Below are 25,656 nucleotides of genomic sequence, written 5' to 3' on the forward strand. Positions count from 1 at the left end.
TTAAATATTATTATTAATATTTTAATTTTAATTATTTAATTAGTTATTTTTTTCAGTTTCAGGTTTGAATGTGAAAAATAATGTGAATCTGAAAACACAAAATAATAATATAATGTGAAAATATAAATGGAAGTGACAAATGAAACTGAATCTGAAATCATTTTAAATCCGAGCGAATATTTACTGAAACTTTCAGTCATTTTTAATGTCACAGAACAAAGTAAAGCATAAAATAAATGTAAATGTTTAATATGGAAACAGTCCATATCTGAGGCTTTAACTAATTAATAAACACTTTTAGTTTGAGTTTAATTTAATTTTCAGTCAATGAATGTTGAGTCTCATATTCGGCTCCTTTTTTTTTTCATTCTCACAGAAAAACACCAAATGATTCCTCCTGCTTTGGTTTAATTAATTAACGAATGAATGAATGAATGAATCAGGAGGTCACTGCTTCATTTAGACGTCACCTTTTCAGAATCACATGAAGGAAAAAGCCAAACGATGAAACAGTTTCAGGTCTGAGTCGTGACTGAGACGTTGGATGAATTCTAGGTTCTAGGTTCTATTTTAAGGGCGTGTGGAAGATTTAAAATGCCTTAATGAAAACATTAGTCGTGTACAGTATTTACTCGTTATTTATTCCATTACACATTTATTCCAGTTTCTTTCTAATATAAAGGTTAAAATCCTCAGTGGCCACTTCATTAGGAACACCAGTGAATGTAATGTAACAGTCCTGGTCTGAATCCTCCTTCATGACTCGTCTAATACGACTACTATGTCAAAATATTAGGAACAGCTCAATCGTCCTGCAAAGTGAAAACGTCTCTCAGGTTTTCACTGCTGGTGTACCTAATAAACTGGCCGGCGGAGTCAGTTTGAGCTGAATGTCCTTATTAATGACGTGTCTTTATTTCTGTTTCCGTGTTTGTTTGCTCTCAGTGAGTCACAGACACTTTACAGCTGGTTCTAAAATACGTTTCATCTCCTCAAGTCATGACGACCGCTCTCTCTGGTGTTCCTAATAAAGTGGCAGAGTTCGAACGTTCAGCTCATTTGTTCTAAAGTGAAATGAACTGTGACCTGGAGGAAGGTGTGAATGTTTCACCGCAGAGTGCATTAAGGCTTCAGTTACATGTATTTCAGAATAATAACAATATGATATTAATGATGATCATAATCCAGAGGAACCTGTTGAATTTGAAATAATAAAATGTTACTGACATTTATAAAAAGCCTTGTTTGTGTTTATATGTGACTTTCTATTATAAGTGTGTGTTATTGTGTCATTTTAAGGCTAACATACAGGATTATTAGTTTAATTAATAAAGGTTATGTTACTTCTTTTCTAAACATCTTCCAGTTTGTTTCTTTTTGGGTCCAGATTCATCTTCACCACATTCTTCAGTTTTTTTTTTTCCTGCGTCTGTTTCAGCTGTTTTCTGGGAAAACTGGACCTTAAACCTGAACGGATCCTCGTCTGTTCTCCATGTGGAACCACTGGTCTGATCTGACTGGAGAGGACGAACTGTAACGAGCATTTATCTGAGAAAATATATTTCTAAACATCATCCACAAACGATTTAAAACGTTTAAAGCCACATGTGTCCGTCCCAGTAACATACATTAAAAACTTTAAATCATCTGTTCCTCTCACCTGGAGGAATTAACAGGAGTTCAACATTAAAGACGTGTAGTCAGATAAAAAAATATGCAGCATAGATGTCATGTGAACAGAAGAGGATTAGGGCCAAAAATAAAAAATGTAGTTAGAGCAAATGATTTTTTTCTGACTTTAATCTAAAAAGGTCAGAATGGTGAAATTAAAGTCAGATTTCTGAGATTAAAGGAAATAAAAGTCATAATACTGGGGAAATAAATCTAAATTCTAAGATTAAAGTCAAAATTTAAAAAAAAAATGTATGTATACATGTATTTCTCAGTGGCTTTAATCCTCTTCCTACATATCTTTTTTTTTTTAAAAGGATATTTTATTTCAAAGGATTTTGTTTTCACTGACCCTTTGCAGTTACACCAGTGACCACTGGGGGTCCACGGACCCCTTGTTGAGAATCACTAGTTCAGATGCTGTAATTACTGAAGGAGCCAAGGACTCTGGACCAGGTCCTACAGATGTTTGTGAAGCTCCTGAACGTCATGAACGGATGAATGATTTACATCATTTACATGTGCAAACGTCTTCTTTTCCATTTACTGCGCCAACGTTCCAGCAGCTGTAAAACCACGTCCAGGACAAAGACACGTGCTGCTTGAAGACGTCCGTGGGCTGATAAAAGCTCCGCTGGGTGTTTGCAGTAAATGTCCCCGAGTCTTTGTTGGGGACATAATAGTCGCGTCCTCTCCCTCCTCCACATCTGTGACGTCGGCTCAGCAGAGAGGAAGTGAACACATCATTGTCTGCGCCTCAGGACACGTTTGGAAGAAGATTCATCAAATTAAAATAAAAAAAAAATAAAAATCCTCCAGAGACGCATCAGAAAACAGCTGATGGAGAAAAAGACGGATGAGGTAAAAAGAATCTGGATGAAGAACAGATTCAGACAGAAGATCTGAGCAGCAGCAGTTCATCCAATCACACAAGAAGAAACCAGAAGAAGAAGAAGAAGAAAAATAAGAAGAAGAAGAAAAGAAGAAGAAGAAAAGAAGGAGAAGAAGAAAAGAAGAAGAAGAAAAAGAAAAGAAGAAGAAGAAGAAGAAGAATGAAACAAAGTTTAATGGATGAAAGGTCACGTTGTGTCTGACCAAGGCCTTTAAAGGAAACTCTGGCTCATATTTATTCTACACAACGCGTCACTTTAATGAAGAATCTGTTTTATTTCAGACTAAACGTGATGAAGAACAGAAACTAAAGAAGGAAACATCCAAATACTTTAAGTCTGTAAAGATTTCTGAGTTAAGATCAGAAACTAAAAAAGTTTGATTTGATTTTTATTCCCAAAAATAAAATGTCATTTAAATAAGAACATAAATTCCCGTCCTGATCTTAAATAAAGAGGAAACTTGACTGATCCTCCTCAAACAAACCGCTCATGTTTAAAATGGTGAAACAAGTTTTTAGAAATAAAAAAAAGTTTTATAACAACTTTCAAAAAACGATATTAAATTCTCCGTCCAGTTCATTAAAACCGACTAAGAGTGTTTGTTACTTTTAACCTGTTTTAATTTAATTCACATGTTTATGTCCTCGTCTACTTTAGTCCACGGTATAAACAGAATAGATGGTAGAGACACTTACAGTCAGAGTCCAGGGTCAGGGAGGGTCAGGACCACTGGGGACATGTCCTAATTGTCCCAGAGAGCCGTCCCCTCTCCAGTCTTTCAATAGCCTCCTCTCTGTAGGTGTCTGTAGCCCCGACCCCCCAAACCGAGGGACACGAGGGTTTAAAGAGGGGACGGATACCTGGACATTAACTAAACGAGGCTCTTAGAGGACAGTTAAGAGACAATTACATAGAAACACATTAAAGTCCTGAAAGTCGACAAAGACAAAGACAAAGACAAAGACAAAGACAAAGACAAAGACAACACAACCAAACCACAACCTGATCCCAGATCAGAACCAGTTGAGTTGTGAGATGTTGGTGGTTTCCTCTCATCAGCTGATGCTCCAACATTTCTACTGGATGAAGGTCAGGACTTTGACTTGTTCCTAAACATTCATCTGGTTCTTCTGGAGAACCACTGGTGTTCTTGGGCTCCTTGTCTTCCTCCATGACCCAGTTTCTCTTCACATTCAGCTCATGGACTCATGTCCTGACATTTTCTTTCAGAGTTCACTGGTAGAATTCACAGTTCATTGGTCCATCAATGATGAGCAGATGCAGCAGAACAGGCCCAAACCAGGACATTAGCGCCCCCATGTTTCATGGAGGGATGAGGTTCTGATGCTGGAATGCAGTGTTGGTTCATCTCCAAACATTTAAACCAAACTATTCTACTCTGGTCTCATCTGTCCACTAAACATTGTCCCAATAATCTTCTGACTCGTCCACATGATGTTTGCAATGACAAATCTCTGATATTTAAACTAAAGCAGGAACTGAACAACGCCCGAGTCTCATCATATGGATGGAAATTAACTTGGTGCACCTCTCTGATATGTAATATTGGCTCATTTTCTTGAATAAAAAAAGGAAACAAGTCCAATATTTAAGTTTCATGTGTTTAACTGAGTTCTCTTTGTCTAATTCAAGTGAAAACCTGCTGATGTTTGAGTCAATTTGATGAAGAAATATAGAAAATGTGTATGTAACATTTAGAACGTATTTCCCTCAACGTCTCCACTTGTTGTTTCATCTAATCCTTTATGAAATTTAAAGTTTTCCTCATTCAATGTTCAACTGCTCCTCAATAAAAAGGAAGAAAAAATTAACTGGATCAACTTTGTTAAAGACACTAACAGTTTTTCTTTCTTTCTTTTCTTTTTTTTAGAGCGAAGCAAGGTGTTAAACTCAGCGCTACATAATAAAAATAAATTAAATAAAAACCTGCAACTTCCACATGCAACAAAGATAATTCAGGATTTCCAATAATCTTTTTTTTTTTCAAAAATTAAATAAATATATTAAAATTTTAAAGAGTTAAGAAAAAAATCTTCATCTTTAAGAAGCTGAGACCATAAATATTTGACTTTTTTTTTTTTTTTAACTTGATGAATGGCTTAAATGAATCTTTTCATCTGTAAATCACCAGTAAATAACCTGGCAGTAAAGCAGTGATGGAGGAGCCGCGGCTCTGCGGGATCAGATGGCCGATAGCGCCCATAAAGTTGTCTGAGCTTCTCATTAAACCCTGAGCGCTTTGTGAGGACGCGGCTCTCAACGGGACGAGCGTCGCCATGGAAACAGCCCGGCTCCAACTTTCCCTTTGATGAGTCTATAAATTAGCATCACAACCGGCGCTCACGTGTCCGACCAGCGAACATCTCCCAAAGACAAGTCGGGACACAATGAGGAACACGGAGGGCACATTTTAACCAGATGCCCCGCAATAAATAACCACCACCATTAGCATGTTGAAGTGCCCGCACACATGGGGGGGTCCCACGGGGCCGGAGCGTGTCTGCGTGCGTCCACGCACAGAAAGGACAGAGGCCGTGATTGTTCCTGCTTCATTTGAGTAACTTTTTTGAATGAAATGTAAATTTGCAAGTTCCCCGGCGGCGTGTGCGGAGGAGGAGGCGCCGTGGGTATAAAAACCTCCCGCAGGAGGAGGAGCAGGACCAGAGCCGCTGACACCTGCTCCCTTCGCTCGGTCCACGGAGATCTGAGATGACTGCAGCCAAGGTACCGCTCATCCACAGGACGCCGTTCTCCGTGGAAGACATTCTGGACCCCACGAAGTTTACAAGGAGAATAACCAGAGCTGAGGAGGCAGCAGCTACAGGTGAGGGAGAAAATATATGGAATTTACAGGAGTTAACTTTATAAATGAATATACTCACTGATTTTTTCTGATGATTTCTTTCAGATGAACCCGGACCCGCAGGTGAGAGTCCGGACGAGGAGGCTCCGTGTCCGGGGAAGCTCCGGAAAAGCCGGCGCATCCGCACCGCGTTCACGCTGGAGCAGCTGCGCGTCATGGAGCTCAGCTTCCAGAGGTGCCACTACCTGTCGGTGCTGGAGCGGCACAACATCGCCTCGGCCCTGCGCCTCTCCGAGACCCAGGTCAAGATCTGGTTCCAGAACCGACGTACCAAGTGGAAGAAGGAGCGTCTGCAGGGGAAGGAGGCCGAGGAGGAGGAGCAGCAGCATCACGGCTTCACGTCGACCTTCTCCGCTCATCCTCTGACCTACAGGCCTCTGTGCTTCCAGCAGCGCGCTCCGCTCCAGCTGTTTGCGCCGCTGCCGCTGGTTCCCTGTCACCACTACTGCACATGATGCGTAAATGCGCACAGAAGAGACTGAGAACAAAACACGGCACTGAAATCTCTGAGGGTTGTTAAAGTGCCACAAAGGGACATGTTAAATATTTTCTAATGTAATTACGCTTTAAATTATTTTAATAAACATTTTTATGGAAGCTCTATGGAAGCCTAAATCATTTCCTGCAAACCTTCAAGTATAGAAGAAGAAACAGATTCACGCATTAAAAGTATTTCTGGCAACAAACAAATCAAATATCTTTTAAGGCAACAGTTTGTGATGATTTTTTGAAGCAAATGGACAAAAATAACATGAAAACTGAGCCAACTCACAGTAACAACACGTCTTCTGTGATTTTAGACCTAAAACTGACCCGTATCTGTCTTTTGGGACGGTGTGAGTACTGTAACACACTGAACTCTAAAACTTTGGCCTCCACGCGGGTTATTTCGTAACGTGGAAACGTCCCAACCTGAAGCAGACTCAGAGTTTTCTGGAGCTCCTCTAATTTATATTTCTGCCTTTAAGCCCAGCTCCTCCATCAGGAACATGTGTCTTATTCTTTGGCTCCGAACATAAAACTGTACAGTCGTGTTGCCAAATGGAAATACCTTGTGGATCATTTTAAATCGATTCCATCAAAACTCAGCTCGACTCTCGAGGCGCCGAGAATCTGTTCTTCAGTTTAAAGAGATTAAAATCTACTCGAACTAAAGATGAACTGTTTATAATAATGAGTAGAATTATCAGCTCTGTTTATTTAAAATATAAATGTTGATAAAAAAAGTTACCATGTGTTAGCATGTTGCCAACTACTTAACATGGGAATTTTAGCGTGTTCTGACCAGATGATGGCGCCAGAGGACAAGTTTGTTTTTATAATAATCAATATTTCATGGTTATATTTCATGTTAAAGAGTAAAACAAACACTTTTAGTTCAGTTTGAGTGATTTGGTTCAAGGTCTAAATGGTTTATTTATGTGTGTGTGTATGTGTGTGTGTGTGTGTGTGTGTGTGTGTGTGTGTGTGTGTGTTCTTGGTTTTGTGATAATGTGGAACACTTGTTTATTACTGACGTTGTGAGGCCCCACAGTTTTTTAAGGGTCTTAAAATCTTTTAAGGTCAGTTTTACAACAAGGTTATAATCAGGGAATGAATTAATTATTATCAGTGACAAGTAATTTAGAAGAATCTGTGTGTGTCTGATCTGGTTGTTGTTTGAACTAATGGGGCAAAGTTTTCATGTAATACTAATAATAGGAAGGATGGAAGGAAGGAAGGAAGGAAGGACGGAAGGAAGGAAGGAAGGAAGGAAGGAAGGAAGGAAGGAGATCAGGGGTCTTTAATGAGGCCTCTGGTTTGGATCCTGGGTCATGTGACATGTTGATTATTGTGTGAGATCCACTTCACCTCTTCACTAAACTCAAACACATAAAAGAACAGTCACTTCTCTTTAGTCCGTCTCTCAAACTCCCTCCTGCTCACATCTGTTACTAATCCAGCTCAGACTCTTGTCCTCAGATACCAGGAGGGTCTTAACTCAGCAGCACGTCCGTCCATTCAACACAATGAATCAGTCAGTCAAGAATTTACAAGTCATGTCTCAAAACTCAAAACCAATACAAACAAAAAGTGTCAATTTACACCAAAAAAATATCTGAGCACTGTGAAGATTTCTCTGAAAATGTCCTCTGGTCTGTCTGGACTTAAACGTGACATGAAGCCACTGATGGGGAAGTATTGGAAACAGATGGAGGCAGAGGAAGAAGAAGAAGAAGGAGAAGGAGAAGAAGAAGAAGAAGAGGAAACACACAGTTGTGACTGAGGCAAAGACAAACATGTTGCCGTAAAATGAGACATGAGTCAAAATGAGAAGGAGACGACGGTCGGGACAGACGTCTGAAGACAAACCAACACCTGGAATCACTGAGAAATAAATATAATCACATTTATTTGAGCAGAATTTATCCCAGATACAAACATTTTAGAGGCTGTGGTTGGTTCAAAAACACAAAAGAATCCAAACACTCAGACACAATAAAAGGCCCAGGTCCACAACAACCACTGGATAACACAGGAAGGAAGGAAGGAAGGAAGGAAGGAAGGAAGGAAGGAAGGAAGGAAGGAAGGAAGGAAGGAAAGAAGGAAGGAAGGAAAGAAGGAAGGAAGGAAGGAAGGAAGGAAGGATCTGTACCCATCACTGGATCAGAACCAGACTTGGAGACATGATCCAGATTTAGGAACCAGATGAAAAGACTCTCACATGTTAAATTGTATTTTGTTCCATTTTCTGCAAAAGTAAAAACATTTCACGAAGAATCTGATCATCAGAATTATTTTAATTCAGCACAAGAAGAAATAATGAGACTCCCAGTGCAACACAACGTCTGTAAAAATAATCACAACTGTCCATCACACAGCAGTGAACTGAACCCAGCCGGAAAAATTAGTTCAAAGGAAGGAAGGAAGGAAGGAAGGAAGGAAGGAAGGAAGGAAGGAAGGAAGGAAGGAAGGAAGGAAGGAAGGAAGGAAGGAAGGAAGGAAGAAGGTGAGATGGATGTAGAGGTTGGAGAAGAAGCTTTGGTTTCGTGAGGTCGTTGGTTCGATTCCCAGTCAAACTCCACATGGTTCATTGTGTTCAGCGATGAAAGAGAAATGTGTTCGTCATCTGCTGGAGGAGAAGAACGTCCCTCCACTGAGACTAATTCATCACATCTGGTCCGAGTCTTTTCTGACGGAGCCGATTTCAGTCCAGAATGTTTTTAAGTCGTTTTCCTGTTAATGAAACTGAACTTAACTTTATATTTAAAAATAAAAATGAAAATGGACGAGTTTCAGGGTCATGGAGGTTCTGGACTGTGGAGTGAATCTGGTTTAAATCATCTCTACGTTCTGTTCGTATCGTTCAGCCTCCTCCTCCTCCTCCTCCTCCTCTGTCTTGTCCATTCTGGGACTAAAACGTCCTTCCTTTCCTTAATTCCTTCCTTTCTTTCACTCCCCCTCTCCCTCGTAGGAATGTCACATGTGGCGGACGCTCCTCCTCCTCCGCTCAGAGAAGATGGGTGAGGGGGAAAATAAAGGGGGTGAAGGGCCATGAGGGAGAGATGTGACTGAGGAGAATGTGTGAGATTAGGAGGAGGAGGAGGAGGAGGAGGAGGAAGCCGGGAGGTGTGTTGCTGTGCAGCTGAAACTCCAGACGGATGCATTTCCTCCACGGCTCCACGTCCAGGAGGCAGCTTTGAAACCCCTCCACCGCTGCTCTGTCTCGTCCCTTTCATGTCCTCTGAGACGTCCTGAGGACCTCTGGTCTGGAGTCTTCATCTGCAGGTCAGATGTCGGTTGCTCTGAGTTATTTATACCACACACTTTGAGATTCAGAGCTTTTCCCCGGAGCGCCGGCGTCTGGTCCGATTCATCCTCGTCTGGGTTTGTCTTTTTTTGTTTGGGACGGAGAGATGAGGGCTGAGGTGCTGCTGGTCTGGGTCGGTCTCACCCTGAGCTTGGTCCTGGTCTCCGCCCGGGATCAGGAGGGGAAGGAGACCTCGGCAGGACCGGTCCAGGTGAGAGAAACCAGAGGACTGGTCAAGAACCGGAGACAGGAGGAGGACGGAGACGTGGAGATGAGAGATGAGCCGGTGGTAGAGGCAGAGAAACCAAAGAAGAAGAAAACACCTGAGGAGATTGAGGAAGGTAAGTAAACACTTTCTTCTTCTTCTTCTTCTCTGAGCTTCCAACCACGGCCTGAAGCCAAGACACAGAGGAGACATGAGAAGGAAAGGCTGCAATCAGTCTGAGACGCAGGAAAACACTTGGTCCAAACCAGAATAAAAGAAACTTTTGTTTTTTTTGTTTTGAGATGACGAGGCAGAAACCTTCAGAGGTTCTGACGTTTCCTTGGCTTCCTAGTCTGCATACATGACCTCCTTTCTCTGCCGGGAAGCACAGGTCTGTAAAAGTTTTAGTGTGTGCGGCTCAGTGAGGCGTCACAGTGCGAGCGTCTACCAGGAGGACATGTCTGAGACCAACACAACACATGAGCAACAGCACAGATATTTCCACTACGGCTTTTTCCGTGAGGATTTATGAGAGAGAGGGCCTCGCTTTTCTTTTTTTTTTTTTTTTTTTTTTTTGGTAGCGCTCAACTTTCCGTTGCATGAAGCAAAAACCACAAGCGTGTAGCAGCCAGAGAGGTTGATGTGTGGCTGATTCGGGTTACGTAAAAGGCCGTAATTAACGAAACCAGAGACGCAAAAACATTTTTCATCCGTGAAGGTTTCTCCAGCGGAGGCTGAAACATCTTTATCAGCACTTTTAAACTCGCTGCTTGATGGACTGAGTCCTCCAACCGACCTGAGACATTTAGTCAGAATTTCAAACTCAATGTATGAATACACCGATCAGGCACAACATTATGACCACCTTCCAAGTCGTGACCAGTTGGTCCTTCGAGGGGAGGCGTTCGTAAACCATTTTTGTGTGTGTGCATCCTGCTGGGGATGGCTGCTGCCATCAAGGAGTGTCTGGTCTAGGTGGTGGTGGTGGTGCTACATGTCTAAAGGTCCAAAAGTTTCCCAGAAGAAAGAGTAAATTGTCAAAAGATGATTTGAATGTTATTTACCTCTCCTTTCAGTGGTCATAATGTTGTGGCTGGTTGGTTATATAGTCATATAAGCCCCGCCCCCTCCATGTTAGTCAATGGACCTTGGTCCAAACTAAAGTACACGCCAACAAGTCAACATCAGATCATTTCTGATGTGGTTTTAGGTAGTTAGTATAACTATAGGAATAAATACAGTTTATATTGGAGGTAGGAGACTATAAACCCTGACTAGTAATGACTCTACATCAGGTCAACACACTGAGCTAAAGAATAAACAAAAGAAACAAACACTACTAGCAGCAACGAGTGTGTACAAGCAGTCCTGTGTTTGGCTTCGAGTAGGTTTTCAGAGCAGGTGGGTGACTAATAAAATGTGTTTGGAGGGTGAGTAATGTTTTGGCTGAGGAACATCAGGAAACAACGTCTCACAGGAGGCAACAAGCAGCCGTCTGTGTCTGCGTTGGCGTCTCATTACGGTTGTGTAACGAGGGTGAAGGGATTAAAAGAACAAACACGGAGCCTTTGAAGAACTCCTCTCTGCAAAGTCAACTTCAAACCATCTATTTTACATGTTTACATGTTATGTGCAGCTTGTCAGCAGACGTTTCAGAGGCGGCAGTGAACACACAAGAACAGTCGTCCTGGGGACGGATCAAACATAGAGAATCAACATCTGAATTTAAATACCTATTAATGGTGCTTTGAGTTTGACTAGAAGGTGTTATCAAGGTTCTTTACGTCCAGTCAGAAGAACCTCATGTCCAAAACTAAAAACTATAACGTTCAATAGCAGGAAAAGCTAAATTAAAACTCCTGAGACCCGGCGTCCTCACATGGGGACGTTACGTTTTAGGTTTGTTGCTTCTTATTCTGCTTCATTTAGACCTGTTGTCCTCATAAGGAGACGCTTTAGTCTGCCATCTACTGGTAGCGAAGGGTCAATACACTTGTTTATTTTATTCTTATTAAATTTTCTAGTTTGATACAACGTGAAAATTTAACAAATTCACAAAGTACACGTTTGAGGACGTTGGGATTTCGTCATTACTTTTGCATTAAACTAAACAGTTTTATATTTTGGTTCACATAAATTTTAATACACAGTGAAATAATCTCTGTGTCCACATCGTTTATTTCAAAAACTACTTCCAGTAAAAGGCTGATGCTTATTTTTTATACTTTGTAGGTTCTACTAATCCCAAATACTAAAGATCTTAATCTTATCTTAAAGAAATTAAGATGCATTCCAAAATGTTTTAGTCTCAGGAGGTTAAAGAAGTAGATCACAGTCATTGTAGTTTTAACTAATTTGTTATGTCGCCCCCTAATGGCTGAAAAGTGACTGATAGAAGCTTTAAACCAACCAATTAAACGCCTAAAAATAAGGGTTGTTTTATATTTGGGGTCTAGACTTTTTTTCTCGATGACATCTGACTTTCCTGATTTTTTAAAAAAAGATATAGTCTTAAAGTTTTTTTTTTTTTTGTAAATGTATTTTGTGACTACACTGTAGCGCCGAATAGAAATATAACATTTGAGACGTCATAAAGAGGAGGTCGGGGTTGATGGACGGCTTATATGATACTATGGGGCAATGTGGCAACATACGAACACAAACCCCTGCAACAAAATCACTTAAATTAAGATTAACGAGAAGATGTAATTTTGGCAAAAGTCGGAAGAACCCCAGGTCTAAAAGTTCAGAATTCAAAACTTTTACTTCGTTAAATGAAAAAAGACATCAGCTGATGCATTGGAGTGTATGTGAGGAGGTCGGGGTGGATGGAGGGCGTACAATGAAACTCAACTATTGCTGCTATTACAAAAAAGTTTGTCAATCAGGTGGTTATTCAACTACTTACTACTGTCACTCTTCTGACAATCACCACATTAAGCCCCGCCCCCAAATGATTTGATTGGTCCAACAGATCTTTACAGATTCAGAATCAGTTCCCAGCAAATTCAGGGAAGCTGGTCTGGTGTCCAGGCTACAAAACAAATTCCCATAAGAAACAACGCCGTCAGTAACCCACTAACCACAGCCCCTCCTCTTATTGTGTAAATGTTGTGTCTCTTTGTGATAATTTTGCCTCATCTCGGCTGTAATCCACCTCAGAAACCATGTCCTGTTGCGTCAAAGTGTTACATCAGAGTCGGTTTCAGATTTATCGCTGTGTTCATAAATGTTTTGCGGGAAAACAAAATAAACCGACTATAAAGAGAAAACATTCAACAATTACAGCTCATGAAACTCTACAGTAAAACATTTGTAGAAGCTGCACAGATGCTCTCAGTCTCGATGTGCATCTCACAGTTTCATGTCTTTCTGAAGCCAGAGCAAAGAAGGCTGCAGAGAAAGAGGCCAAAGCCAAGAAGCAGAAAGCCCCGAAACCGACCAAAAAGCCCAAAGCTCCAAAACCCACCAAGAAACCAAAACCACCCAAACCCACCAAGAAGCCGAAAGCGCCCAAACCCACCAAGAAACCGAAGGCGACCACCACCACCACCACCACCACCACCACTGCAGCGCCGCCGGACGTACGGAGTCGTTCTCCAGAGGAGGAGGAGGAGGAGAAGCTGCTGACTGTGTTGGGCTGGGACATACGTACGTATAATCCACATTCAACACACGTTAAGGATGATTTCTAAAAACAAATTCCAACCTTCATCTTGATCCCTTACAGCGAATCAACCCGTGCATCAGCCTGAGGGGGAGGAGCCTGTAGAGCCAGACCTGGGTAAGACTTAAAACATCACAAATATCCATTATTATATTAACAACGGAGCATTTTAGCCTCTCTTTAGCTCGTCGCTTTGATTTCACATGTCTGTGAAGGTTCTCAGTATATCCAGGTCCAGTTTATCCAATGGTAGAGCTTCTCAAAACTCTCCTTAAAAGTCTTTTTGGATTGTTAATTTCACAGATTTTGGTCTCAGAGTGGAGCATTTAATATAAAAACAAAACACAACTACAGAAATAGTTAAGAAGGTTAAGAAAGTAGTTTATTATATTAGAGAGTCTGTCCAACTCAAACCATGGCGCCATGTTTGCTACATCAGAGGTTAGATTCTACAGTGTAACTCTACTAGATTAATCTAGATCACAAGGAGGAGGTTGGGGTGGATGGAGGGTTTATATGACGCCTGACTTTAACACAACAATGGAGCAACATATGAACCCAAACTCACTCCCTTTAATTAAGATTAACGAGAGGCTGTAGTTTTGGTAAATGTGTCAATTTACAGACTGAACACTTTAAGGTACAAAACATTATCGATTTTTACACTTTTTAACGCCCAAAACTTAACCGAACAACCGTTTTATTGTGTTTTGCAGCATTTTACTGCAGCTTTTGAATTCCTTTTTATTTTTTGTCAGTTTCAAAATCCAAATGTTGTTCTATTATCAGTTGTTAGTGCAGCAAACATCATCCCAGCTGCGTCTGAGTCCACAGCAAAAACCACAACCACTTCAACTCGGCCGCTCTGTCTTTTCCGTGCACTCGACTTCTCCAAGAAACGTCACCAGAGGCCCGATCAGATCGACGACGGTTTCCTCAACATGTTCCCGATCAGAGATAAAATATTTATGAGGCCTTTTTTTACGACTCGGCTCCAGGACTCCAGCGGGAAACGATGGCCGACACATGGAGGAGCATTAAACTGATTTATTATTTAAATGTGTTCAACAAGTGAATAACGCGGCTACTGGACGAGGAGGAAAGGATTAACCTCGTCCACTGCTGCCCTTCCACAACCAGACGCCAAACTCAAACTGGCCGTCGCTCCTGAACACATCAATAAGACTCCAGTTAATACAAAAACAAAGAAAAAGGCTCTTAAAACTTAAAATCTCACTGGTATTTCAGTGTAAATGACTTCCTGTGGAGTCAATGAAGAGATCATGAAAGTCATCAACTGTACGCTGGTATTTTTTATGTTTTATGAAGTGACTCAGGCAACGCTCCAAAACCAACATTTGGCGTCTCCAAATGAACACGTGGTGACCAAATGATTTCCTGTCAAGCGTTTGGTTTTGGCCACTCGTAAGATGAATGAGTCAAGTCTCAGTGTCTCCAGCCTCTGAAGATGTTTGTGTCCTTTGCAGAAAAGTGGCGGCTGAGAGCAAACAAGAAAGACACAACCACAGAGGCCATCGTGTACATACCAGGTAGCGTCTGATGGACCACGTACGGCCTCGTCTTTCAAGCTCATACACAAGAGAGAATCTCAAATGTGCAGGGATGAACCTGTGAAGGTTAATGTTGCTTTGGTTGTGTTTCAGAGGAGACCACCGCCCCGTACGTGGGCCCCTGGTACGAGGAGTACGACTACGCCGACCGTACGTCTGCTTCACATAAACGCAACAATCAATCAGATGCTGCTGCTGCTGCTGCAGGTCTGACACGAGTTATTTTCTGTCTTGATTCAACAGTGGCGGCGAAAAAACAGGAAGAAGAGGAGGAGAGAGCTCGGAAGGAGAAGGCGGAGAAAGGTTTGAACTTTTATTTTTAGTTTGATAACGGGGAAGTTCCAGGGTTTCTTTTATAAAACGTACCACATATAGTCTGGTCTGTCCTGGTCTCTGGTTCCATTAACCCTGTAAGACCTGAACATCCGTCTGCGCACAAAAAGAAGCTTGTGGTATTTGAATTACCGTAACTCACCGATGGACAAAATTCAAAGTGTGGCTGAACACTGGCATTGAAAAGAGAGAGTTGTTTGGAGGAATTTGTTGGTAAAAACGAAGTTAATTAAACCCTTGAGATGCAACGAAGGTCTTCAGACAAAAGCACAACTTCCCAGTGTTCAGACCTACTTTGAATATTGTTAGCAGAGCAAACCACTGTGAGTTACGGTAATTCAAAGTGGGCGTGCTCTGATGGACTGCCAGCGATACGTTCAGGACACATCATAGGCCCCGCCCCCAAACGATCTGATTGGCCCAGCAGATCTTTGCAGAAGCTGAATCCCAACAGAGAAGTGTTACCAGATGTACGATAATTATCATATTTGTACGATAATTTCACCCTCTGTATGTTCAGTAATCCTGAAAATCAAATAATGTACAATACATGAGTATTAGCAAACATGTCGCAAAATCTTTGGTTGATTAGATATTTTTTGGATATATTTTCTTTTAATTTCCTGCAAAAAAAATCAATTTCGTTAAATTCACATTAACCTGAATCCAACATATATCAGTAAAGGAATAAGAGCTTAATATTTAATGCAAAATGATAATAATAATGTATATTTATAAATAGCAGTAGTTTAAGAACATTCAGTATTCAGTGTGTCTAGGTAACGTTTTACTGTAGCAGATGGTCCTGAGCAACATCAAATCGTGAATGTACGATAATTTTAAGCTTCTGGTTTGATAATTTCTCATCTGGCAACTTGACTTCCCTGTGATCTAACCTAACGTTGGTTTATGACACAATCTCTCTGTTTTCTGAGCTAATTAGCAAAAGTTAGCATGCAAATAGGCTGCATGAATAGAGTTAGCTTCCACTTGCTTGATGTAAGTAGGTTAGCGTTGTCATTAAGCCAGAACATATGTTGGAGGAATTTTTTACAGGTTTGTTTTGGTCTTTTTTTTCTGAGGATTTATGGAAAGTTAAAGAATCTAACGCGACTCCAGGCGTCTGTGGTTTGTTATTAATGATCAGGTGGAGATGGAGGAGGGGAAGAATTCCTGCTGAGGCCGGTTACATAAAGGCGAGCAGGGAGCAGCTGGGTGATGTTAGGACGATTATCAGGAGGCCGACGGGGGAGGCACACACCACATTTTAGTCTAAACCAAATGAAACATGACAGGAATCCAAACTCCTACACATGAAGTGACCCGTATTTTCAAACAGTGGAAACGAAGCGTCCGCTCGCACATGGAAGCATTTAGTGGTTGTTGTTGATGTTTTTCTGTGTGTGGTGCTTGGCTGGAGAGCGAGGTCCGTGTGAAAATGTTTTGACATGTCGTTTTTTTTGTCTCGTCACGTCCTGAAAGCCGAGCGGCTGAGGAAGAAGTGGGAGGAGGAAGAAGAGGAGAGGCTGAGGCAGATCTCAGTTCCTGCGCAGCCAAAAAGTAAGAAGAATAACTTACAAATGAAACACTTCCTGCAGCTCGTCTTCACCTGATGCTTCTTTATTAAACTACTTCCTTCCCTCCTGGACTCTGTGCAGAGTTTGAGGTCTTTCTGGAACATTTTCTGAACACGTCCTTGTTTGTTGTCCCTCTCAGAGTGTCCTCCTCTGGGCCTGGAGTCCCACCGGGTGGAGGACGACCAGCTGCTGGCTTCGTCTCAGTCCCATCATGGCTTCGCGGCTCAGAGGGGACGTCTCAACATGCAGGTAACCAACCGTCGGGTGGTCGGGACACGTCGACGCTCTGCAGCCTAAAGGACAAATCCGGTTTATTTCAGCCTGTTTCACTTCAATGTGTCTAAGATTTGGGAAAAAACTGTGAAAACACAGCAGGAGATTATGAAGTGGACCTGTGTCAGTGAATGAAGCTACTGTGAACTAGGACTGGAGTCTCTGTGAGGATGCTGGTGGATGGAGGGGGGTCCACAGAGGTTATTGCAGGGAGGTCCCAAAATCTTTGGTTGACTAGACCTTTTTTATATATATATATTAATTTTGAACACGCCCCTATCGCTGCTGAGCCAATCACGAGGCAGCATATTACACACCAACTCTGTCAGGTTCCTCACTATTGGCCGAGAGCTTATTCAGTTCAACAAAAATGAACCCGACTGGTGAAAAAGACACAGCACCGCCTAGTGTTTGGGAGGAGTTGTTACAGAAGAAACCAGACTGACGAGGTAGAAGTGGAAACGACTCGTATGTAGGTTTCACCTTCTGCGTCGTGAGCAAATTTCTGCTAGGAAACTATCAGCGCCTTGAAGCCACAGATGCTAACAGCTAGCAAGCTAGCAACTGGAAAACCTAATGCAAGAAATGCAAGTGTTTGCAAGCTCGACATTTTTTATAAAATCAACTCCCTCCACCATTCACGAAATAGTCAACACGTCACAACTCTGAACTTAAAGAAAATGTTTGGTTGCGAATGCCACAAGAGGGCGCCCTTCTTATCGATGATTTAAACAAAAAGTAGGTGAAGACATTTTCCTGACGTGAAACGAGCATTTGTAAAGTGAATTAAACTTTCTCGGGAGGTACAGGAAAGACAAAGTGCATGACGGATGCATCAACAGAAAAGCAAATATTTAAACTAAGTAAATAAAATTGACTAAAACTCAATAAAATTTCAAAAATTCAACTGTAACACCTGTTCCACTTGCATATGCTAAACTGAGAGCGACCCACATCCTCACACATGGACACAAATCAGTGGATGAATAAGTGTGAAGATTTTACCACAATAAAGTTGGTTAATTTTCAGTCACAAACAAACTGGAAACAAACTTTAAAAATGAATTTACGCTCACCTGTGCGCAGGGCTCTGACAACGAGGACGACCTGTACGGGGGTGCGTGGTGCGCAGAGCCGGAGGAGCAGAACCACTGGTTCCAGGTCGACGCCCGACGAGAGACCGAGTTCTCTGGGATCATCACTCAGGGGAGAAACTCAGAGCAAATGTCAGTCCTGCACCAAACCTCACGTTTCCCCTTATGTTCGTGATGGAAAGAGATTCGGTGCTAATGTGGGTGAACTCCTGCCGTTTGTGTTTCAGCGAGGACTTCGTGTCGTCCTTCCACGTGGCCTTTAGCAACGACAGCCGCGACTGGACCGTGATGCACGACGGCTACGCTGAGTGGGTGAGTGGAAACGGACCAAGACTAGAGAAACTAAAAAATACAATAAAAAGCTGAAACAAGGCGACAGGCTGGACTCGTTGGGTTACGTGAAGATGTTTCATCCAAGCAACTTCTCCAGGGACACAGACTGTATCTGGTCCTTAACAGACCTCGAACTAAGTGGAAAGAAAGTAGAGAAACCGGACGAGACTTGTTGGGTTTATTTGGACGTTTCATCCAAGTCTGACTAGAGTCAGTTTGTCAAGGAACCAGTTGCTCTTGACCAGGTTTGATTTTTTTTTTTGGATAAATCATGACCTGGATGACTGAGAACCTTCACAAGTGACTAGACTATAAACAGAATAAAATTACAATGCAGCTTAATAATGTACAAATAAGGAGTCCAAGCTGTACCAGAGCAAGAACCAGTGTCTAATGGACTGGTCGACCTCCAGGTCCGAGCAACGAAGCCCATGTGGAAGCGCAAAAAAGCTGCAGTTCCACTAGTGGCCACTAGAGGCGCCAAAAGGATCAAATCCCCGTAGACCCCCATGATAAAAAGTCCAACTTTACAGCATCATTGAACATGTTTATAGGCTGATACAAAAAATAATTTAGGTCTCAATAGTTTATTTCACTATTCATGACAACTGTACAGTTTTTTTCTAACTATTTTTTAATTTTTTCTTCATTAAGGTTTAATGACACTAGTTACTTCTACTGGATGTGTACATGAGCTACACTGAATGCAAATGCATCACGTTTTTGAAGTAACTCACCCAACACTGGTGATGTTATAGTGTCTACAGTCAGTGGGGAGGCGGCTCATGTCGAGTTAATCTGTGCGGCATCGTAGATGTTTGTCGTTGAATTTGCTGTCGTTTGTGAATTCCCTGCAGTTGTTCTACGGGAACGTGGATAAGGACACGCCGGTGATGAACGAGTTTTCCTCCCCGGTGGTGGCTCGCTACATCCGCATCCTGCCGCAAAGCTGGAACGGCAGCTTGTGTCTCCGAGCCGAGATCCTGGCCTGTCAGCTGCCCAGTGAGTACCACCGGAAAAAAAACCTCCTCACACCAACTAAACACAACCTTCAATGAACCAACCGTTCACCTAAAGAAAGAAGGAGCTTTAAGGGAAATGTTTCATGACCTTATGAGTCACAACCTTCTCATTCCACACAGCGATATGTCACCTTCCTCTGGGATGAAAAACTTGGATGGTTTCAGTGGTCACACACAAACCTCTGTTTCACAACATGAGCTGAATAACCTCAGAGCTAAAACATGTGTTATATAACTGCAGTGTTAACAAATAAAATCTTCCCTGCGCAGAAAGTCTGCAGCAACAGGAAGTACTTTAATTCTTTACATTGCAGAGATGAAGGTTGTATTTAATTACATTTATCTGATCCGACCTACGAGTTCGTTACATGGATTATAATGAATCTATAATAAAGTTAAATCTGGCGTATTTCCATTAATGAGTCATGGAAACTTTGCCCTCTTTGTTTTCAGTGTTAAAAATGATCCACCTGGAACAATCTTCATTCCCATTACTCATCCATGTTTGCTGGCTTCTTTAAACAGTTTGTGGTGAACAAGATCAAATGTTCTGTGTCTGGAAGTTTCCAGAATGTAAGAATACGTTTACATTGACCACCGCATGTCTCTGCAACAAGGAAAAAGGCAGTGAATCTTTGCTCGAAGGCAAAAAGTTTTCCTGCATGAATCCCAAGTTTCACTCTCAAATGTTTGAGTCCATGATCTTTACAACAAACACAGAGAGTGTAAAGTTTAGCTGCTTGTCCTTTAAATATCATGAATGCAGATCTTTTACTCTGCCTGTAATAAGAGTTTCTTCTTCTTCAGGTAGCTACCAAAGTGAGAATGAAGTGAACCCGTCTGACGACCTGGACTTCAGACACCACAACTACAAGGAGATGAGACAGGTCCGGACGGGGTTGGAGAATTCAGGAAGTCAAAGCCGGTTAAACGTCGCAGATTTCAGTCTCTAACCTTTTTTTTATGTCCAGATGATGAAGCTGATAAACGAGGAGTGTCCCAACATCACCAGGATCTACAACATCGGGAAAAGCTCTCAGGGCCTGAAGATGTACGCCATGGAAATCTCTGACAACCCCGGAGAGCACGAGACAGGTGGGACGATAAATATGAGCTCCGTTATGAACCCGGTCAGACCTCAGAGATCTGGTCTGATTAGTGGAGACACGTATTAATTCATTAACAGCAGGTAGATGAGACCAGGTGAGACCAGACTGGTCAGGGTGAATGACTTCCTGCTTTCTTCTTCCAGGGGAACCCGAATTTCGTTACACGGCCGGTCTCCACGGTAATGAGGCGCTGGGCCGGGAGCTCGTCCTCCTGCTGATGCAGTTCCTGTGCAAAGAGTACAAGGACGACAACCCGAGAGTGCGCCGCCTGGTGGACGGAGTGAGAATCCACCTGGTGCCGTCGCTGAACCCGGACGCCTACGAGCTGGCCTTCGAGATGGTACAACCAGGAATCTCTGTCTCAAGCTGGTTACTGGAATAAATCCATTCTCTTTGAGCACGTCTGCTCCACATGGAGGTAGAAAAATAAAGATGAACCTAAGCTGGAATCCATGAGGACGGTCATCATCTTCCCTTCCACCTCATATTTTTCTCCTCGATTATTATTCTCCTCCTCCTCGTTCTTCTTCTGCTCTTCTGTTCCCAGTAGACGTGATGCTCCTTTTCATCATCAGACGTCCACAGTGATTAATGTTTTGGTGTAAACTCACATATCAGATCACATCATGTGATCCAGTCTCCATGGTAATGGAGGATGTTTGATAGACGGAGTGGTGAAGAATCTGCACTCACGTTCTGGACGCTGACTTCCTTCTGTCCCTCCAGGGCTCGGAGATGGGGAACTGGGCTCTGGGCCACTGGACCGAAGAAGGCTACGACATCTTCCAGAACTTCCCAGACCTCAACAGCATCCTGTGGGGGGCCGAGGACCGAGGCTGGGTCCCTCGTATCGTCCCAAACCATCACATCCCCCTTCCAGAGAACTTCCTCAACAGTTCTGTGAGTTGGTTTCACCGAGCATCAGATTTATCACCATTAGCATCTTATGAGAGTTTGTAATGATGTTTTTTTTCTTCTTCTTCTTCTGTCAGCTTGCAATTGAGACCAAAGCTATAATTTCCTGGATGGAGCGCACGCCCTTCGTGCTGGGAGCCAATCTGCAAGGAGGAGAAAAACTGGTCGCGTACCCGTTTGACATGCAGCGCCCATCAAGTTCTGTAAGGCTATTTTACAAAGAACCACAAAGTTAACGAGGGATGATCTTAAATGTCCTAGAGTTGGTCCCCAGTAGCTTCCTAAAGTCTTTTCTAGATTCGACTGGATTCAGTCCAATAAATCTTTCTTCCAGTCAGAGTTAATGTGGAGAGAGGAGCTCGTACCTCCAACGCTGCCATAAACTCTCTAACCCTCTCTGGAAGATTAGTCTCCAGGAAACTTTTCTCTTCTTTTAAACGTTGCAGCGTTCAGTGTTTCATGTTCATTTTACTCAGGAAACTTGTTCACACATTTAATCACAGGATTCTAGCTGTTCTTCGTCCTCCAGTTCTTCTTCTCATTCCTCTACAAGTTCTTCTTCTTTTCGTTCTTTTTCTTTGTCCTCCAGTTCTTTCTCTTCAGGTTCTTCTGGTTCCTCTTCTCCTCATTCCTCTTCTTCTGGTTCTTCTTCTTCTTGTCCCTCTTCTAGTTCGTCCTCCAATTCCTCTGGTTCTTCTTCTCGTTCCTCTTCTAGTTCTTCTTCTTTTCGTTCTTTTTCTTTGTCCTCCAGTTCTTTCTCTTTAGGTTCTTCTGGTTCTTCTTCTTCTCGTTCCTGTTCTAGTTCTTTTAAGTGTTCAGTTGTTCATTGTTTGGCTGCAGTCTTGTAGCCTGAGTGGACTCCATGAGTTCTGTTCAGTCATTTTATTGTTGATGATCTCCTACTACCTCCTACTACCAAACATCCACATTAAACTTTTTACTAACTAACGTCTGACTCACTAAAACTAGTTCTTCTTCTTGTTCTTTGGCAGTTCTGACACTTGCCAACCACCACTAAAACAGAAGAAAGTCCATGTTTTGACGTGGTTTTGGTTTGTGGACCTAAAATAAATAACTATTAAAGATCAGACTTGACCGACGGTCGATACTGATCATAACATCCCTAGCGTTAGCGTACCTCAGTGGTTTTTCATTAACCAATCAACGTGGTCTCGATGTTTAAGTTGACCGACAACCGGCGCTGGAGAAGTAACGGGGAGATGAACGAGGAGACGTGGGCTCGGATCCAGCGGCAGAACGAAGGAGCTCTGAGGGAGACGCCGGACGACGCCATGTTCCGTTGGTTGGCGATGTCGTACGCCCACAGCCACCTGACCATGACGGAGACCTACCGGGGCTCCTGCCACGGGGACGACGTCACTGCGGGACAGGGCATCACCAACAGGGCCAGCTGGAAGCCGGTGGTGGGCAGTAAGTGTCAAACGGCAAAGAGGCCATGACAGAAATAGAATAGCAGAACGTTGACATGTTGAATGTCTTCTCCTCCACAGGTATGAACGACTTCAGCTACCTGCACACCAACTGCTTCGAGCTCTCCATCTTCTTGGGCTGTGACAAGTTTCCCCACGAGAGTGAACTTCCTCTTGAGTGGGAGAACAACCGCGAAGCTCTGCTGTCCTTCATTGAACAGGTGAGAACTGGACAGATAAGTGGGTTGGAAGAACAGACGAACAGAACCTGCCTCCTGGAAACCATCTACTTCAGTGGCACTTAAAAGTTCTGCTACGTTTCTGCATAAAAGAGACTGAAAACTTCAGAAAATGAGCCAATATTACATATTTGTGAGTTGCTAAAGCCTGTGAAGTCTGTGCTGTGAGCTCCTTGTAGATAAATGTTGATCAGTGTCCACAGCAGCTTGGAGGAGTTTGATCTCATTGCTTCAGTTGTGAGATGTTGGTGGTTTCCTCTCATCAACTGATGCTCCAACATTTCTATTGGTTTAAGGTCCGGACTTTGACATTTTTCCAAACATTCATCTGGTTCTTCTTTAACCGTTCTTTTGGAGAACCACTTGTGATCTTGGACTCATGGACAGATGTCCTGATGTTTTCTTTTAGAGTTCACTGGTGTAAGCAGCTTAAGCTTAATTAAGATGGTCTGTACTGACATCTGCAGAGAGGTGATGGTGCAACAACTTTTCCACCTCAGCAATGCCTTAAAGTTAAATTTCATGTTTTTTTTGCAATGGCACAAATTTAAATGTACTCAGAGGATTATAAACAGATCTGAGACCCTGAAATCAGACAATAGTTGCCACTGAAACCACTTATTTCTCAGCTTCAGTAGAACCTGAAAGCAACACAAATACAGATACCGATACTCGTGCATTGAAATTAATATGTGAATTAGCTTTGCTCAAAACCCATTTTGAGATTTGTGCTGTTTTTCTGTGCAGGTTCATCGAGGAATCAAGGGAGTAGTGAGAGATGTGGATGGAAATCCTCTGTCTAATGCCACCATCTCTGTGGAGGGAATACGGCACGACGTGAGAACTGGTAGGACGTAGGGACTAGTCCATTGTAGCCGGTCAAGGTTAAATTCAGAAACTGGATTTCTACAATAACTCTGCGTCAACCAACCAATCAGAGACATTTAAACTCATTCAGCTCCACGTCTCCACATATATAAACTACTGTTACTCCAAAAAAAACTTTGAAAAAGGGCAACTCCACTTGTAGAATTTCTTGAAAACGTTTCTCTGCTCATCTGAGCAGCTTCTTCAGTTTTAGAAGAACTTGCTGGGGAACAGGAGAAGCTACTTGGATGAGTCCAGTCACCTTTTTAATTACCATGACCTGGATGACTGAGAACCTTCACAAACTACTGTGACTCTTCTGTCCATGTCCACATTAAGCTCCACCCCCAAAATGAGATCTTTGCAGGAGTATAATCAGTTCTCAGTGGAGAGACTTACAGATGATTTATAGACCTTCTGCATGAGTGTTTCTGATAATAATCATTTTTTCGGTTTCTATTCTAACCTCCTCTCGTCACCTACAGCTCCAGGAGGCGATTACTGGCGGCTCCTGAATCCTGGCGAGTACCGAGTGACGGCCAAAGCCGACGGCTACACGCCCCAGACTCGCCTCTGCATGGTGGGCTACGACTCCGGAGCAACTTCCTGCAGCTTCACCTTGGCCAAGTCCAACTGGGACCGCATCAAACAAATCATGGCGCTCAACGGTAAGAGGCCCATCCGGCTGGTGACCAGAGTGAAAACCACCACGGCGAGGCCGGTCACCACCACCACGCTGGCCACGGATACTCACGAATACGCTCAGAGAGCAGAGAGACTCAGGCGGCTAAGGATCATGCGTCTGCGAAGGAGGCGTCTGCAGAGATTACGAGCCGGCCTTGGCACCACGTCCACAACAACCACAACAACCACAACCACAACAACAACGACAACAATCACCACAACTCCACCGGAAACCGAGAAAACAACCTCCTGGTACGACTCCTGGTTTCCGGTGGACGGGTGGTCGACTGAGAACCCGTTCGATAGCGTCTTCAACTCGGAGCCCACGCAGGACTATCACTTTGAGTTCACCATTGACTGATTCCCTCTGTCACGTGAAGACATTACCAAGCACTTCAACATCACAAGTATTTAGCTTTCAGAAATATACAGAATGGAGGGGGCGGATGATTTTAACTGTGCCTCCATGACACACATATTTTTGATAAGTTCTTTACCAGAGACTTGATCAGGAATATAAAGCCTCTGCTGAGCAGAGACTACACATCTTTGATTGGCTCTGGGTTAAATACAACATACACTGTGTTACAATACAAGTAAGACACGATTAGATTTTGTTGATAGGAAACGTAGGATGGGTGTCTCTGTTTCTTTAAGGCCTTTACCGTGTGCTAGTTGGCCTCAGTTAAACTGATTGATTGTACTGGTGAATGCATTTGATTCAAATAAAGTTATTTTCTGAATTACATCAGTTTGTGTATTAATTACTGGTTTATATCAGGTCAGTAGCAGAGGAGGTAGTTAATGTGAAGCAGCCGTGGGCTCAGGCCTGTGTTCATCTACCTGGTCTTAATTAATTAACACGTGTCCCCATTAATGCGTTTCATTAAAGGATGAAGATTTAAGTAGGGAAACAAATAAAGGGAGAGAGAAGACCCAGGTCCAGAATCTTTTAAAGTCTCGTCACTAATGAACAGGCGTCTCTAGTTCAGGTTCATTTCTACCAGTGGATGAATGGATGAGTTCAGTATTTGGTTTTTAATGGGACCAGGACTCATTAAAGCAAAGTCGGGTGCTTTGTGTTTGGTGCTAATTAGCA

The 25,656-nt window shown here is 42.7% G+C and overlaps 2 protein-coding genes across 2 annotated transcripts; both read left to right on the forward strand.

Moving 5' to 3' along the window:
- Positions 1 to 5,294: 5,294 nt before the first annotated feature.
- Positions 5,295 to 5,917, forward strand: pnx (posterior neuron-specific homeobox). The gene is made up of 2 exons (XM_047570451.1): positions 5,295 to 5,409; positions 5,494 to 5,917. The coding sequence occupies exons 1-2, from the start codon at positions 5,295 to 5,297 to the stop codon at positions 5,901 to 5,903; spliced, it is 525 nt and encodes a 174-aa protein (XP_047426407.1). The 3' UTR covers positions 5,904 to 5,917.
- A 3,141-nt stretch (positions 5,918 to 9,058) lies between these two features.
- aebp1a (AE binding protein 1a) lies at positions 9,059 to 25,305 on the forward strand. The gene is made up of 20 exons (XM_047569283.1): positions 9,059 to 9,579; positions 12,822 to 13,094; positions 13,174 to 13,227; positions 14,598 to 14,660; positions 14,775 to 14,831; positions 14,925 to 14,984; positions 16,497 to 16,574; positions 16,731 to 16,840; positions 17,951 to 18,090; positions 18,186 to 18,270; positions 19,149 to 19,293; positions 20,121 to 20,200; positions 20,285 to 20,408; positions 20,566 to 20,762; positions 21,149 to 21,322; positions 21,415 to 21,540; positions 22,522 to 22,768; positions 22,849 to 22,988; positions 23,754 to 23,853; positions 24,359 to 25,305. Exons 1-20 carry the CDS (start codon positions 9,345 to 9,347, stop codon positions 24,916 to 24,918), a joined length of 3,048 nt encoding a protein of 1,015 aa, XP_047425239.1. The 5' UTR covers positions 9,059 to 9,344; the 3' UTR covers positions 24,919 to 25,305.
- The last annotated feature ends 351 nt before the right edge of the window (positions 25,306 to 25,656 follow it).

The sequence above is a fragment of the Mugil cephalus genome, chromosome 19, assembly GCF_022458985.1.
Source record: "Mugil cephalus isolate CIBA_MC_2020 chromosome 19, CIBA_Mcephalus_1.1, whole genome shotgun sequence".
NCBI classification, from domain to species: Eukaryota; Metazoa; Chordata; class Actinopteri; order Mugiliformes; family Mugilidae; genus Mugil; species Mugil cephalus.

Excerpts from the sequence above, each read along its gene's own strand:
- aebp1a (XM_047569283.1), top strand. The coding sequence starts at position 9,345 with ATGAGGGCTGAGGTGCTGCTGGTCTGGGTCGGTCTCACCCTGAGCTTG. Across the intron at positions 13,095-13,173 it reads TGTGTTGGGCTGGGACATAC|CGAATCAACCCGTGCATCAG; the intron begins GTACGTATAATC and ends GATCCCTTACAG. Across the intron at positions 18,091-18,185 it reads GGGAGAAACTCAGAGCAAAT|CGAGGACTTCGTGTCGTCCT; the intron begins GTCAGTCCTGCA and ends TTTGTGTTTCAG.
- pnx (XM_047570451.1), top strand. The coding sequence starts at position 5,295 with ATGACTGCAGCCAAGGTACCGCTCATCCACAGGACGCCGTTCTCCGTG. Across the intron at positions 5,410-5,493 it reads TGAGGAGGCAGCAGCTACAG|ATGAACCCGGACCCGCAGGT; the intron begins GTGAGGGAGAAA and ends GATTTCTTTCAG.